The sequence below is a fragment of the Poecilia reticulata genome, linkage group LG4 (genome assembly GCF_000633615.1).
Source record: "Poecilia reticulata strain Guanapo linkage group LG4, Guppy_female_1.0+MT, whole genome shotgun sequence".
In the NCBI taxonomy this organism is placed as follows: Eukaryota; Metazoa; Chordata; class Actinopteri; order Cyprinodontiformes; family Poeciliidae; genus Poecilia; species Poecilia reticulata.
The window spans coordinates 30,948,370-30,965,364 of record NC_024334.1 but is presented as its reverse complement, the minus strand read 5'-3'; the positions used below and the strand labels follow the sequence as shown (position 1 = coordinate 30,965,364).

Below are 16,995 nucleotides of genomic sequence, written 5' to 3'. Positions count from 1 at the left end.
GGCCCCGGCCTCAGCCCTTTTTTTGGGGGGAGAGCATCCCTAATCAGTTATCGGGATGTTCATCGAGTTCACATCAAATCTCAGCTCAAATTAGCTGCCGGGGTCCGAGCRCCAAAGAACTGTTATTCATTCCTGTCATTTAAATCTTTTAATTGTTCTCTTTTGTCCGTCTGAGTCTCTCCAGATTGAACTATAAAATCTGAAACGTAGTCCATAAGGTCATTCTACTAAATTTATTTATTCAGTCAACAGTAACTACTATGACTTCCTCAACAAGTACGCAACAGTATTTGTTTGGCAGAAAGCAGGAACGCCAAGGCTGGTTAGGGCTTTGTTCAATAACATCTACCAAACAAAAAACATCCCTTTACATTCTAGACTCATAGAAAGGTTGTTTTATGTTCACACAAAATAGCAGCAATGTGTGGAATTATTATATTATTATTAATTATGTGTGGAATTATAACATTAACCTGAAATACTCTAAAGAACAAGAAATATTCACCTACATGCATATAAAAAAACCTCAAAATTAAATGATGGGCCCTAGTAATTGTAGGAGGTCTGTTTCTCTCAATTTCTGCAATCTAATACTGTGGTATTGTAATGCCTGGTTACTACAGCTGTCTTACCTTTCTTTGACAAAATGATGAGTAAAGGTTTCAGGGTAGCAGAGGTTTGTTCTGATTAGCTGGGACAGCTCTGGGTAAGGCAGAATAACTGGAGGAGGCAACTCCGACTTAAACCTGAGGAGCATCATCTCCTGGGTTTCCTGGAGACACAAAAACAAAAGGACAAATGCTTGGCAAAACAGCATCCATTAAATGAGTGAGTGTGTAACATAAGGTGTGAGGTAAACACCACACACAAAGTCAATGAAACAGAATAGCTCTGATGTCTGGTAGCATCCACTGAGCTGTGGACAAGCAGGAGGATTGAGGTCGTACCTCTTTGGGAATCAGAGAACTGGCTTCTTTGCCGAATGTCTGCAGGGCCACATGAAGCTGGCCTTCTAAGATCAACTGTTTGTTGTCCTCAACAACGTAAGCCTGGTCACATAAAACACATTCAACTCGAGCACAAATCATCAACCTCTACCTTTTATTGATTAAGATTACAAATACAACTAAATCCTACAACACTGCAAAGTGGGACAATGTGGCAGATTCAATACAGGAACCAAGACGTAAACATCTAGAATTCATTTATATGATGTTTAAAAAAAAAGAGCTGCTGATGAGAGTAAAATATCACAAAACACTTATTCATATCATCAAATACACATACCTTCCAGATAACGATTATGTTTAGGTCTAGCTCATTACACTTCTTGGCGATATTTGTAATGTCAGAGGCTGTGTTGTCACTGTGGCCAGAGCCCTGACTTCTGCTGTTCCTGGGAGCTGAATTCACTTGTTCTAACACCGAGCTCTGACGGCAACTGAAGAAGAAATCTCCACATGGTGTAGAGGAACTCATGATCTGCACACAGAAAGTTCAGAGTAGGAGAGACGTCTGTCTGCAGGTGCCCCAAACTGTTCTTGTTGCATTAAAGAGTTTGGTGATGTGTCAGTTCACTGACGTGGACTATGAGTCGCTGCCAGGTGCAGCCACTCCTAACCACTACCGAGCTTAATACAACATTAAAGCACGCTTCATGGGAAATATCTCTTTGGTTATCTAGAATATTCATTCATATGATTTTAAAAATAAAAACAGAAAAGAATAATCTTCTGGAAGCTAGTTACTTTGTCATCAGGATCATTCAAAAGTTTGACTGAATGAGGAAATGAGGAACATATTAAAAATGATTTCAAATTCAAAATCTGCTATTAAAGTCTGGACCATCATATAACTTAAATTAAAACCCTGTAGCTGTGCTCCACACAGTGAAAGAGAAAAAGAAACTGGAAATCCAACTGGAGGTAAAGTTACAAGCCCTGAAAGATGAATTTCTTCCAATCTGTTAGCTCTGGTCAGTTACAGTATTTCCTGTTACAATTACTGTAAATGTGTTCATGTTTACTTGGCAGACCAGATAGCTAATGCAAAGTTATGCACAATAAAGATTACAGCAGTCAGAATATTTATTTTTGTCCCTTTACATATTTTAAGACTAGTTTGTGTAGAATAGCTTGAGGCTCCATATCTTCCTCTCTGTCTGTACATTTCTCTCTCCACTAGAACAGCTTTGTGAACTCTTCGTTGCTTTGGCGACCAAATCATACTGTGATTGGGGTGGGAGTGTGGAGTCATTCACCCATACTGCAAGGACAATTTGAAAGAAAAATAGTAGAGAAAAAATTTATGCAACTTTAAAATTTGGCCAGTCCTGCACCAGCAGATCTATTTTGAAAACAATATTCTTGACTGGAACTTGACAGTGTGAGGGCTCAGGTCTGGACTGGCGACAACAGACCCAGTTTTCCCACATTGGTGGTCCTGGGTATTCCCAACTTCATCATTATTAGCCATTTTTGATGTTTTCAAAAATAAAGGAGGAAGACATTAGAAAATCCTTCCACTGTCAGCTTTACCAGCAATTATTTGAAACAAAAATATGAAAGACACTATTTGTGTTAGTTTTGGTCACATTAAATAATGTCAGTTTTTGTGTTGTTCTTTGTCTGAACTGTTGTGCTTAAAGGATGAAAGTTTCTGATCTGTGGCTATTCTCCCACCAACTTATCCAGCCAAATAAGGAGCCTTTGTTTACCACATTTTCCTCTCCTTAAGGCCAGTAAGTTGATATTTTCAGTCTGTAACACAGTATCATTATACTGTCACATAACCGTCCTGGGTTCATACATACAAGATTCTGAGTCTACATCAAAAATAAAGCAGTGAATTAATCTTACCCGTTCATTTCCAAGACTCAGGTCTGCAAACGTGTATTCTTTTACACCATCAGAACCTAAGAACAAAGTTAAATCTGTGCTTTCAAAAAAGAACATTCAAGATGGCTTGTGTAATTGAGAAGGAAAAATACCTTCATGGGGTTTGCATCTCATGGCTTTAAAACAAAGCTTAGCTCTTTCTCGACTGCCGAGTCTGCAATCTGGAGAGAGAAATTGAAAGCAGTGAAAAGCAATCGTCCATCCATCCATCCATCCATCCATTTTCTTCCGCTTATCCGGGGTCGGGTCGCAGAGGCAGCAGCTTCAGAAGGGAGGCCCAGACTTCCCTCTCTCCAGCCACTTCTTCCAGCTCCTCCGGTGGAACCCCAAGGCATTCCCAGGCCAGCCGAGAGACATAGTCCCTCCAGCGTGTCCTGGTTCTTCCCCGAGGCCTCCTCCCGGTGGGACGTGCCCGGAACACCTCACCAGGGAGGCGTCCAGGAGGCATCCTGACCAGATGCCCGAGCCTCAACTGGCTCCTCTCGACGTGGAGGAGCAGCGGCTCTACTCTGAGTCCCTCCCGGATGACCGAGCTTCTCTCTCTAAGGGAGAGCCCAGCCACCCTGCGGAGGAAACCCATTTCGGCCGCTTGTATCCGTGATCTTGTTCTTTCGGTCATGACCCAAAGCTCATGACCATGGATGAGGGTGGGAACGTAGATCGACCGGTAAATCGAGAGCTTCGCTTTTTGACTCGGTTCTCTCTTCACCACGACGGACCGGTACAGTGCCCGCTTCACGGCAGACGCTGCCCCAATCCGCCTGTCGATCTCCCGCTCCCATCTTCCCTCATTCGTGAACAAGATCCCCAGATACTTAAACTCCTCCACTTGAGGCAGGACGACCCCCCTGACCCAGAGAAGGCACTCTACCCTTTTCCAGCTTAAAAGCAATTGATCAAGTTTATTTGTGTAGCACGTTTCATCAACAAGGCAGTTCAAAGTGCTTTACATCATAAAAACATCACATATTTTGATGAGTGCCATCATCAAAAAATTAATACACATCATATATGTTGGTCAATGTTCCATTTATTATGGTTCAAAAGCAACTCAAAACAAAAGGCTTTTTGGCCTTGATTTAAAGGCACACATTGTTTCCTGTAGAGGTAAGTATTACAGAGGTTCTAAAGACGCCTCTGACTGAATACATGGCATGGTGGTCTGATGAAGAGGAAGGTCACAGTTTTCCATTCATCTTATGAAACAACTAGGCCTGACATAAAAAGCAATAAATTATAAATTAAAAACAGTAGCAACTGATTAGCTGCCCTATGATTTCATAGAACAGCCAGTATTTAAAAAAAATAAAATAAAAAAAATACTGAAAACATTCAACACCCAGTACACAGTACTATGTTTATACTTCTTTTTTCACAAAGTTCCTAATTAGCAGTATTGGCTGTTTTCCTTTCTGAGCCTAATGATTAATATATTTTGAAGAGAAAGTTTATTTGTCTATTTAAAATATCTTTCAGTTATAGTGCTAAATGTTCTTTAGAAATTAGTTAATCTTGGAGAAGGTGTACTTGCATTATTATGCCATTTTTTTGCTATTAATTAACAATGGTCTCACAATGACAATATTACAATTCATCACAATATTTTCTGGGACAATTAATTGCCCAGCAAAATGTGTTATCATGACAGACCTAGAAACAACTTTCTTTTAACAGAAACTAGGAGACCATTCAACCGTCCATCATTCCTGGTGTGTTCACTATTATGTTTGTGGCTGGAAAAAAGCCCATGATCCATGCAATAAGAAGTATTGTGTTTATAATAATTTGAATTAAGCTGTAAAATCTTTGTAGAACCGTTATGTACTAAAAAGTATGCAGAAAAAAATGACAATGATAAAAAAAAAAAAAAAAAAAGAAAATAGAACATTTTAAAAAGGTGATGGTCCCTTTTAAAATGGACTTACCATAATTGTTGCATGGATTAATATACTTGTGGAGGCGCCAGTGCTGACTACTGCTAGACACCTGGACAATGTGGAACTCACGGACGCCACTTTCACTCTGGAACAATTGAAAGAAATTTAAACCAAGTTTCTCAACATAATGTCAGAACAAAGAAACTTCATAAGTCAAAGTGTGGTTCATCTTACTGCATTTACGTTCTCCACATCAATAAAAACAAGAGTTGCCCCGCTGCTTTTGTCATCTAGAGAGTGATGCGGGGAAGCACTGCTGCGGCAGGCGGAGGCCTGGACACTCAGAGACCGACTCGCGCAGATAAACACCGTGTGACGCAACACCCGGTGACTTCATGAGGAGGAAATGACAGACTGTTAAATTCAGTTTGAATACCTCAGTCTTTCCACTGTGTGCCAAGCATTTAGCATAATGTCTTGGGAAGCTAAAATTTTTCTGATCAGTTTATAAGGTAAGGTGGGGACAGGCCATATTTCCATCAGTACTTGAGTTTCTGGGTGTACACATTATTTTTGTTGAACATAGACAATTTTTCGGAATTACTATTCCACATATTTTATCCAATCAATAAAACCTGCCAAAAACACTTTCAGCAGAGCTAATTTTAAGATAAATGCAGGCCCAGATGCAGCATTCTACAGAACACTGTCTGTTTTGTTCATGATGTCAATGTGAACAGTTCAGTGTTCTTTACAGACTCATTTAATTTATCCTAAGATAAATAAAATACCACCATTAAAATACTCTTGTCACAATTACATTAAAGTAACAATACACTCAGGATAAATTTTGAGTATATTAATCCTCAAAATTATCTTTCACCTGATTTTGAGTCCTTTCTCTGTGTTTTCATAGTAGAACAGGAAGTTGATTTCGTGAACTCCTTCCTGGTCAGGTCCTCGGAGCCAGAGGGGTAGCTGAACCGACTGTCCTGGCTGCAGGGTGCTGCCATGTATTGGGATCTCTGTCACCCCAGAGGGCTGACTGCCTGCAGGAGCAGAAACCAGCGTCTCAGAGGACATGGGGCCTGGCTGGAGGGGGGTAGGAAAAGTCACATAGGCTGAGCAGTTCTCTGCGGAGCCTGGGCTGGGAGGTGTGAAGGGTGCTGTGCTCTGGCTGCCAAACGTGAAGAAATCAGGGTGCGTGGACGCCACCCGAAGGCCACACAGAGCAACTGCACTAACATTACAGAACTCCACATAGGCTTTCCTGATCTCGCCGCACAGCAGGGCAGTGGGAAACTGCAGGAAGAAAACCTGCGGGGACACACACACATTAAGATTGTTTTGTACTATTCAGCAGTTTGCAGTGATTTTAAACAAATATATAAATTATAGTACATTCAAACTACTTGACAAAACATAAATCCACAGAGATATACTGTACGTTTAAAACAGATTCTTAGATTACATCATTTTCTTTTCTTTCGAGAGAAATCTATCTCATTCCCTTCCAGCAACCAACTCCTCAGCTGAAGAAAAATTATTGTACATCTAAATCTGACAAGAGTAACAATCATTCTAGACTCATAAAAAATGAAGTACTACAAAAAATCTTTTTCAAGTTGAGCATTACAAACACAAGCAACTTAATTACAAAAAGAAAAAAAGGAATAGAAAAGCCCAAACAATGGACTAAAATACCATATTAAAGGAATCCATTCAACCTAAGCCTGTTTAATTCAAGTCCTAGACAACCTCCACCAGACATGGTTATTTTTATCTATGCAGGCCTGTTTGGTGTGTGTTTGTTCCAAAATGAATCTATAATCTCAATAATAAGCCAAAGGCAAGATAGATGTTCAGTCACAAGCTTCACATAAGGATGATTAATTCAAAAAGTAAAGCCAATGAACTATTTTAACTTTAAGTTCACCCGACCATGCTAGGCATAGAGGAAGACATGAGAGTGTCAGTTACCTCCATTAGGGGCATAGGTGGGGTAATGATGGGCTCCAAACGTCGATCCGTACCATATCGAACTTGCATCTTGTCTTCTTTTGTCAGGTTAAGCCGCGGGCCCTGGATCTTCAGGTCCTGTCTACCACGAATGATCATGGACTCTAACGTCTGCTGCCCTGATGAAGAAGAAAGTCCACACACGTTTTTGGCAGTATAATGTAATTATTCGACATCAGATCATTATCATGTCTAGTCTGTTCCAGAATACATTACTGTGTCAATCAACCAACGAGTGGAAATATGTGGAAACATACCTTCAGTGTTTGAAGAGGCTTCCCCAAGGTGAGATGAAGTCAAGTTGTAGATCACTCCAACAATGTTCAGTTGACCAGTTCTGTGCGGCAGCAGCTTCAGTCGAGCCTGACAGGACCAAATTGTTTACAATACAAAACAAAAACTATGTGCAACATAAACAATAGAAGTCGGTCCTCACCGATCTATGCTGTCTGAACAGAGCAGGTTAGACTGGTGCACTGCAATGAGCTACTAATTGAATCACAGTAATCCTTATCATCAATCATAACCTAACTACAAAATATTTACATGCAACACACAGGCAATAAATAAGAAAAACAAAAAAAAAACTGTAGCATCTTTCTTGGCTTTTCCTCAAACTTGTGTAGAAAAGTCATCTTTTTTGATCACCAAGGCTGATATAATAATTAGTTTTGCTCTGATATTTTCAGTAATTATGTTGAGCTGGCATGGTTGTCAGTTGTGAGTTAGCTTTCTAGTTCAGTAGTAGGTTTCAGTCAGCAGCAGACATGGAGACATTGGAGGAAACCTGGGCCTATGAGAGGCCCCAGGGGCCAAGTGAAAGAGAGTTTGTAAGTTTTGGCCCATGTGGCCTCTCATATGGGCTCATAAAGAGAGGCACTGCAGTAGACGGAGTTGATCTGTTGCTTGCATGTAGATGGAGAGGTTCTGGGATATCTGTCATTGTCTTAGTCTTCTTCACTTCCATCACCGATCGCATGTGAACTAAAGTGCAACACAGCACTACTGGTTACCAGTGGTATTGCTCAGTTTGGACACGCATCTATAGTTAGCCGAGTAACTTGCAAGACATAAACCCAGAAAACAGATAGTGTAACATAACCACAATGTTTGTTTTCTTTTGAATAAATACATTTAAAGGTAAATGTATGAAACTTTTTTAGGACAGTTTCAGTTACTTGATTGTTGAGTCATCCAAGGTTTTCCACTGTTTAAAACTGATTTTTTGGCAGCATCATGCTGGTTCTGGGTGTGGTTGTGATGGGCAAATAAAAAAGGGGCATGTGCTTCGGTGCGCAGCGGCGCAACCGCAGAAAGACGCACCATCACATCTGTGCAGCAGGAGGACTGTCTTTATGGATTTTGAAAACAAGCAAAAGATGAAAGAAAAGACATGGCAGCCAGAGTTTGCCACGGATTGTGACTTTCGAAACATATTTGGAGCTTTGTACACAGGAAATGGTACCTGGTGCAAGAAGACGCTAACAAGGGGGAAGAAAAAAATTCTGGAATTCATTTTCTTTTTGATAGATTTTTAGTCGCACCACTATTTTTTCAAATTTTTGGGGGGTCAGGGGTGGGGATTTTACCGTTTTGGATTTTCCATTTTGGATTGGTACTTTGGATTAGAACTGGGGAATATTCTCAGGAAAGTGTTTTTTTTTAGGATATGGGACTCTATCGTGAATATTATTCTGATTAAAACTAATTGAATGTTTGGGGCATTTCTTTTTTGCACCGACATAATACCGAGTTATTTAAATATAACTTTATAATATTTTTGAGGGATTTTGGTTACTAATCTCTTATTCATCAGAATTACTATTATTTCGTATTATTATGGACTTTTGAATAAATTTATTGCTAAAAAACAATAAATTCCATATTAAGTGTATTTAACAGTAAACAGACAGGAAATAGGGAGGAGGAAGAAGGGGAGGACATGCCACACAGCAACCCAACTTCTGCAGATATAACATCTAGCATACTTGGGACTTAACTCTCTAAGGGATTTGGAGAAAACTTATGAAAGAGAGGTTACACTCCAGCACATTTGGTCCCATGATTTTCAATCACACTGTGTTCAGTGATATAAACACTCTTTTGTGGCAGAACACTTCAGTCTGTCCTTTGTCCAGAGATCAGACACTCGCACGTGCTCGGTGTCAAAACAGCTGGATTTCAGTTTGAGAGTTGATATTTTGAAATGTCAAAGATCTGATGATTATTTTAATATGTCTAATAAGATCTTGATAACTACATACAGAAGTGGTGCATTGCACAACCCTAACATGAATGTTTCCAGAGGTTGATGGTAGCTCATAAAATCAGCACCAGGAGTGCTTTAAGATTAGGCCCGTCACAATATCAAATTTTGCTGAGGATTAATTGTCTAAAAAATTATTGCGATAAACAATAATATTGTTTCAAGACCTTTTGACACTGATTTAATGGAAATGACATAATAATGCATGCTATTTTCTGCCATCGATATAGATACACTTTATTTTCAAAAGAACACATAACACTGGAACTGATAAACTAAATAAACAAAACAACCAAAAACAAAAATAAAATGGATTCTCAGTCTCCATTAACAAAAATCGTACTTGAATAAAAACTAAACAAGATAAAGCAAAAGTGGAAATAAATACTGCATTCAACCAAAAGAGTGCAGATTATGAAGTCTGTATACTATATTGCCTTTCAGTAATCACTAGATTTAAATAGAGAAGATGGGCACATCTGACTACCTAATGCAGTAGTTCATACTACACCATTTTTTGCCCCTATTTTCTTCTTATGACAATCTTAGATCGTTGGCCGATCTAAGATTGTCACTGGTGATTTCGTAACCGATCATCCTGTAGTGTGTGATGTGCTACGGTAAATCATTGTGGCCGCTCCGATCTAAATCAGGGGTTTTCCCCGACTGGGAGCTTAACGCTGAATGTGACAGGTAACCAATCAGAAAGCGCGGATTCTCCTCCGCTCTGAGGGGAAATTGAGGGGAATTCTAAACAGCGCAACACGAAGTCCAGCGGACATTGGAGATGATATGTGGAAACAACATTAATGTTTATTTAACATTTTGTGCAAAGAATATAGAAATGACAAGGAGAGGAGTTGGAGCCAAATTGCTACCACAGTTGATAAACCCAGTAGGTTTTCAGCTGTTCTTCAAGGAAATGGGGAAGGGAGGGTCAGCGGAGAGCACTGGAGTTGAGCCTTTTTTCATTGTCATCAAGAGAAATAAAAAAAGGTAGGAAGAGACGATAAGCCGATAATTAAAATGAGGTCGGTTTAATTTATCGTGCGATTAATTGATTTATCGTTTATCGCGACAGGCCTATTCAAGATTAAATGTTTGATCCCACAGTTACTCACATTTTTGGTTTCTTCTGATCCCAGGTAGAACTCTTTGATGATCTCTGTTGTGACAATTTCTTCTTTCTGTGACAATAGCAACATGAAACATATTGAAGGGATAATGGAAAGTTTCAATGATGGATCTAAACACCAGTCTGAAAAAATGTAGATAGTTGAGCTGGGTTTGGTCAGAATGCTCACCTCGCCTGCTGAAGTGTCTTCATTAGTCATCATTTCTTCAGCTATCTGCTCACTCGATTCCTTTCCCCCTAAGGGTGTGCCAGTAGAAAACCTCCATAGGAGAGAGAGGTTGGACAAAAGCAAAGAAACCTTCAAAGGGTTTCTGAATGTGACCTCCACAATTATTGGTTCTGTTGAGGAAAACAGAGTACAGGTACAATTCATATTACATAAGACACTGACAGTCTAATCATCAAAGACCAATTTTTTGTTCTTGGAAGGGTTTTGTTTTAAGAGAATGAAGCACTTTGAGGATTATCTTTATCTGCTCTCCATGTCCAGCATGAATTTAGCAGTTTGAAAACAAGTTTATTACCTTAGCATAGGCCACTGAGGTGGGTAAAAAGTGAACAGGTGTGAATGGGAGCATCCACTACATCAGAGCTTATTCTGCAAATGTTTTCCCAACTCCCTTTTCGAGCACTAAGTCCCTCAGAAAAGCCAAAAACCATCTCAAGAGAGCATGAAAACATTTTTGTGAAATTTAAGAAGTTATTTCAAATTTTGACAAATCCATGAACAATTTTTAATGTGTTCCATCTATTGAGGGTGTTCTCAAACTAGTTTACTCTAGAACAGTGTTTCTCAATTCTGGTCACCAGGGACCCCTGTTCTGAAGGTTTTCAACTCAGTCCAATTCAAAAATCCTTCATAGACCATAAGAGAAATTAAATGTTGCTGTAACTTTTATTAATTCAAAATACTCCTGTTATTGTAGGTCGTGATGGCTGTGGGCAGAACGTATCCACTGTAGTGGTCTCTATTACAACGAATTTGAAGAAGCCTCTGACTAAAGACACCATTGAGAGTTATAGTAAGGGTTGTCCTGCAATCATTTGAATCAGGTGTTCTGGAACAGAGACACATCTAAAATATACAGGGCAGAATGGCAGGGTTGTTCTAGAACAGCTTGCGATGGACTGGCGACCTGTCCAGGATGATCCTGCTTCTCGCCTGTTGACCGCTGGAGATAGGGAGCAGCACCCCTCACAAAACTCCACTAGGGATAAGCCTGTATGATAATGATAATAGATGGACGAATGAATGTTCTAGATCAGTGTTTCTCAACCTTTTTCAGCCCAGGGCCCCCCCAGCCTTTACCCAGGTCCCTCTCTGCCCCCTACCAAAGAATTTGCAGGCTACTTTGCACTGACTATTATTTTATCATTAATATTACTATCACTATTGTAGATGTTTTGATTTTTATGCTTGTTTCTGTATTTATCATCAAAAATAATTTCCCAGAGAACAAAAAAGTCATGGGAATAGAAATTATTTTCACAGGCGTCTATGAAAAATGCAATGAACATTCAAGTTAAAATTGGTAGGTCTAACAGCAGCCAATCAGAGTGGATAAAATATTCTTATTTTGTGCCATTTTCTAGTTGTTAAATATTCCACAAAATGAGCAGATAAAAGATGTTCAACATGCCAGTTTAAACTGATCTATTTGCAAAACGACTGAGCTCTGCAACATTAAAACATGGACAGAACTGTAACTACATTAATCATAACTCTTCTTCTCTTCAGTGTTTGTCAGTTTCTGGTGGTGCAGCTCTGTGCTGCCTTCAGGAGAATGGGACATCAGAGCATCATCCATAAAACTTCACCCACATGGCATTTATTGTGCAAACCAGAGCTTTCAGTGGAAAAACAAAAGTTCCAGGCCTTTCTAATGTCAAACAAATATGAGACAGAAACATGGATTATATCTTTATATAGACCTGTCTATTGATTTATAGATTAATAGTTTTACTGGACAGAAATTACAAAGAACAAATCTGGTTCTTATTCAAATCCTAATGAGTCAAATTGAAAGTGTCATGGAGTCATCAGCCTCATGACATTAACACTGATGTGAAAAATAATATTGAAGAAATAAATATATCAAATCTAATTAAAAACATAAATAAGTGATCAGTTCTTTACTGTTATGGTCTGTAAGATATATTTATTCTCAGTATTAGATATGGTCTCAACAAACCCATGACATTTCAACAATATTATTTTGCCTTTTATTTGGAAATAGTGTCTGTTTATTCTTGCCATACAGTCCTCTGTATTAATTATTGCTCGAAAGGTCTTGCCATACCAGTTTATTCCTCTGTATTTATTTTAGTTTCTTAAGTTTATTCTTGCATTTTGTTCTTCATTCATTTCCATTTAGTTTCATTTGATTAGTATTATCCTCTCTTGGTTTATTGCTATGTAGGGGTTGAACGACTATGTATTTTTTAAGGTCGACTACATCATGATAATAGTCGAGTCGATGTCGACTAGTCGCTGTGACGTCATAGTGACGTAAGCGCAAAAAAACTTCACAACTACTTGGAGGCTTTATCAGCTATTTTTACTGCAAATATTGACACCCCCTCCCCTTCTCCCGCTTTTACTAAGTCTATTATAGAGAATTAAAAGCAATAAACAGATCATTCTTCGTGAGCAGCGGAGAAAAGTTCGTTGCAAAAAGTCGGTTCTGACTTTTTTTTTTTTCCCAAACACGAGCTGATGCTGATGATCTCTGGATAGTTACTCGTATAGGAGTCAAATTATCACACTGACCACAATGGTGCTTTTGGAACATCACGAACCAAACGTATTATGAACGGATCCCGTTTGGTTACTGTTAAATTCAACGAAGTTTAAATTTAACGTTGAATTCCTGCTGCTCCTCCGCCCGATGCGCAGCAGGAAGCTCTGCTGACTCAGCAACTCTCTGAACCGACATGCAGACGGCTGCAGAGATCGCCTCTATGAGACCCTCAGGATGAAGCTTGGACTTAGTTTCCAGATGTAGTCAAACCATCTCTTTATAAGAGCGTAAAGCTGCCAGGTTAGAAGCTTCAGTACGCAGGGTGACGCTGATCAGTTGGGGGTAGTTGAGGGATAAAAAAACCTGACTCTATAAGCGGGGCGCTGCTCTAACCACCGCGCCGTGCAACGCCCCTATGCTGTAATTTAGTTTCTCTTTGTTAAATTATTTACATTTTTATACAATTTGAACTTTCTGACGAACTCACCTAGTCCACCTTCTTTCATTTCCTTGGAAAAATCTGTTTTGTCGTGTGATTGCGACTAGTCCACTGGCCCAGAAAAAAGTCATTGCAGAGAAAAGAATCGACTAGTCGACTAGTTGGTGCAACCCCTATTGCTATGTCCACTTTAGTTTCTTTCCTGTTGCTAGATTTATTTTATCCTTTATTGACCACCAGTAATTTTTCATCATCACCTGCTGCTCCGTCTAATCGTGATGTGTTTCACATCATGTGTTGATTTTTCACTGTTTAGCGTCGGATTCTCTGTTTTTATGCCAGAATTCACATCTAGTTCGTTGCTCCATTTCATGTCCCGCTTCTCCTGTTTCGGAGTTTTGTACAATGTGCGCGTCAGTTTTTTGTTTTTTTACCGCGTATGGTGCAGGGCGGTCGGGAAGCATATCGATGGGGAAAAGGCAGACTGACATCAACCTTTTAAAACAACGGGAACAATTTCTGCTTTCTGATTATTGAAATTTAAAAGTACTGTGTTGTTCTATCACCCCCGTTTCATACCGGACCCCTTACAGCACCGTGTTAACTCTATAAAATGAACTCTCTCTATCGTGGTATCACCCATGGAGGGATTTCTTTATTTCTTTATTTAATGAGTTCATTTTTCAGAGGGATACAGTGAGGGTATCGTGATTTTAGCTACCAGTAGCAGAAGAATAGAGCTGCGCCAAGAAGCTAACAAACACTGAATAGAAGAAGAGCTGCCATCGATACAGTTGCAGCCAAGCATGTTTTAATGTTACACAATACAGTTTTACCAAGTTGTTCAAAGTCTAAACTGGTATTGTTGTGCATTTAAGGTGTAAAAACGTTTCCTTCGACCAAACGCCCCCCAAAGGCATCCCAGCGCCCCCCTTTTGTAAAAATGTCCGCCAGCGCCTCCTGCCGTCCTCTGAACGCCCCCTGGGGGGCGGTACCGCCCACGTTGAGAACCGCTATTCTAGAACATGGGTGGCCAGGTTCAGTCCTCGAGAGTTGACAACCTGCAACCTTTAGATACCTTCTCCAGCACACCTGGATCAAATGAATGACACATTACCTGGCCTCTGCAGAGCTGAATTACTGCAATTGAGGGAATTCAGCCTTTTGACTGAGGTGTAGAGAAATAAAGCATCTAAAAGTTGCAGGATGCTTGCTCTTGAGGACTGCTCCAGGGCACCTTTGGTCTACGGTGTTGGAAAGAAGGCTAAGACTGGCCTTGAGTAGGAGCAGTGTAGCATTTGTCCAGGATATTGGTCAGGGCACCAGTCCTGGAAGATTAGGTGTACGGTCCAAATTTGTTTTGCAGAAGTCTATGATTGTGTTCAGGAGGCATTGTGTGAGGAGGGATGAAAGTGGATTCCTCCAAGTCTGAAGGCATAGTTCTACCTCAGAAAAAAGTGGACTCCCTTCAGGTCAGGAGTCAATCCATGCCACAGATGGACTAGTTCAAGTGTCTTGGTGTATATTCTTTAAGTTGTAGTAGGTTAGAGAAGGAGTAGAATAAACACCCTAGCCTGTCTGCTGTAATGCGGACTACAGTGAAGAAAGAGCTGAACCAAATAAAGGTTAAGTTACTGGCCCCTATATGTTCAAACTCTCACCTATGGTCATGAGATAATGGCTTAATGAATTAGATGCTACATATTAGTGGCTGTATGGGGTTCCTTCAAAGAGAGGTCTTAGCAACAGGGAGAGCTCTCTGCTTGACGCAGAGTTGCTGATCCTTCACAGTGAAAGGAGTCAATCGGGGAGGTTCAGAATCATGGTGTTCTTGGCTTGTTCTACTGAAGAGTCTGGGGCAGACCCAGAGCATGTGTTCCTTCTGGTCTATGAATACTTTTGAGAACATAAGCTGGAGACCTCCACTAGGGAAATAGATTTTTGGGTTGATCTCATCATGGATAACGGAGAACTGGAGGGAGTAAAATGGTTGACGGAGTTCCACACACAGAAGACTTAAACCTCTGCACAACATGACAAACATTTGTCAGTGTTAAAGAAAGGGCTGCAACATAACCAAATACAATGACGCGGTGTTTTTTACTTCACTGGAGAATTATTCTTAATGGAGCAATATTATTTCCCCTAACAAAATAAATAAAGCTTTATATTGAGTAAAAAAATTAAAACAAGCAATAGCAATATTTAGACCTAGTCACATTAACTCTTACCCTCAATCACAGCCAGCGGGTGATGGAGGTTGTCCGTCTGACTGTTCAGACAGCACTGAGTAGTTTGGAAGTTACTTGGAAGAATCCCTCGATTGGCAGATGCTGCAAGCTGCTCCTCAAGTTGGCACCACAGGACTGACAAATCCTGGTCATACTCCTGATCCAAGGAAACGTGAGTAGCTGCCTGCTTATCCCCTTCAAAAAATATTTGGAATTAATCATTTGTTGTGTTAAATACAATAATAAAATTCATAATTAAGATTAAATCTTAAATTATTGATGCATGTGAAAAGGAAGCTAAAGCTGTTAGATCATTCCAATTCCAGCATAGAGAATTATATTTCCAAACTGACAGAATGTCATGGAAATATTCTTTGTAGAATAAGGAAGGTTTTGGAACATCACAGACCACACTGACACTTCAGCTTTACAAACCTGTCAGAGCCTTCAGCATCTTACAATCATAAAAACAAGTCTGAAACCATCTGGAACTCACACCTCTAATAGACAAATACAAGATGACATCAGTCTTAGCTTCTTTATCAAACAAATGTTCTAGAACATTATTTTTAATAAAACGTAATGCATTACTGTGTAGTTCCTTCGTAGAGCATTAGTGCACAAAATTCTGGTGTACAGGAGAGAAATGTGCAGCTTTCATAGTACGGTACACATACCTGAATAATCAACAAATGAACTGATAGAACACCCGACTAAAAAAACAAGATTGCTGGCTGATGTTTTAAAAAGCTGCCAGAGGGTTACCTTTTGCAAGGCGGCGTTCATGTCCAAAGTAAACTCTGGTAGCAGAGCTATGGATGTGAGGCAGCGGCAGCTGGGGGAGGCAGCTTTCGTTTTCTCCAAGAACACTCTTAAGCAAAAAAAAAAAAAAAAAATGTAAATCAATTCATCATTAAACTACAATGATACGATGACATCATGACTTTTGTAGGATTATAGGATTAAACTCGTTACTCTGATAAAGATGCTATACAGGTCCTTCTCAAAAAATTAGAATATTGTGATAAAGTTAATTATTTTCCATAATTTAATGATAAAAATTAAACTGTCATATATTTTAGATTCATTGCACACCAACTGAAATATTTCAGGTATTTTGTTTTAATACTGATGATTTTGGCATACAGCTCATGAAAACCCAAAATCCCTGTCTCAGAAAATTTGCATATCATGAAAAGGTTCTCTGAACGAGCATTTAACCTAAACACCTGCAAAAGATTCCTGAGGCTTTTAAAAACTCCCAGCCTGGTTCATTACTCAAAACTGCAATCATGGGTCAGACTGCTGACCTGACTGCTGTCCAGAAGGTCATCATTGACACCCTCAAGCAAGAGGGTAAGACACAGAAAGAAATTTCTGAACGAATAGG

At 39.7% G+C, this 16,995-nt stretch overlaps 1 protein-coding gene across 1 annotated transcript in view; it reads right to left on the bottom strand.

The window, feature by feature from the left end:
• The window catches only part of trappc8 (trafficking protein particle complex subunit 8), a 49,869-nt gene that overhangs the window by 9,839 nt on the left and 23,035 nt on the right, over positions 1 to 16,995 (bottom strand). The window contains exons 14-27 of the mRNA XM_008408154.2: positions 16,371 to 16,476; positions 15,606 to 15,800; positions 10,364 to 10,533; positions 10,181 to 10,246; positions 7,051 to 7,156; positions 6,755 to 6,912; positions 5,658 to 6,091; positions 5,009 to 5,165; positions 4,823 to 4,919; positions 2,990 to 3,058; positions 2,859 to 2,914; positions 1,288 to 1,482; positions 948 to 1,049; positions 633 to 772 (exon numbers count right to left, since the gene is read on the bottom strand). Of these exons, the coding sequence (XP_008406376.1) occupies positions 633 to 772; positions 948 to 1,049; positions 1,288 to 1,482; positions 2,859 to 2,914; positions 2,990 to 3,058; positions 4,823 to 4,919; positions 5,009 to 5,165; positions 5,658 to 6,091; positions 6,755 to 6,912; positions 7,051 to 7,156; positions 10,181 to 10,246; positions 10,364 to 10,533; positions 15,606 to 15,800; positions 16,371 to 16,476 (2,051 nt within the window). The remainder of the gene's footprint in view (positions 1 to 632; positions 773 to 947; positions 1,050 to 1,287; positions 1,483 to 2,858; positions 2,915 to 2,989; positions 3,059 to 4,822; positions 4,920 to 5,008; positions 5,166 to 5,657; positions 6,092 to 6,754; positions 6,913 to 7,050; positions 7,157 to 10,180; positions 10,247 to 10,363; positions 10,534 to 15,605; positions 15,801 to 16,370; positions 16,477 to 16,995) is intronic.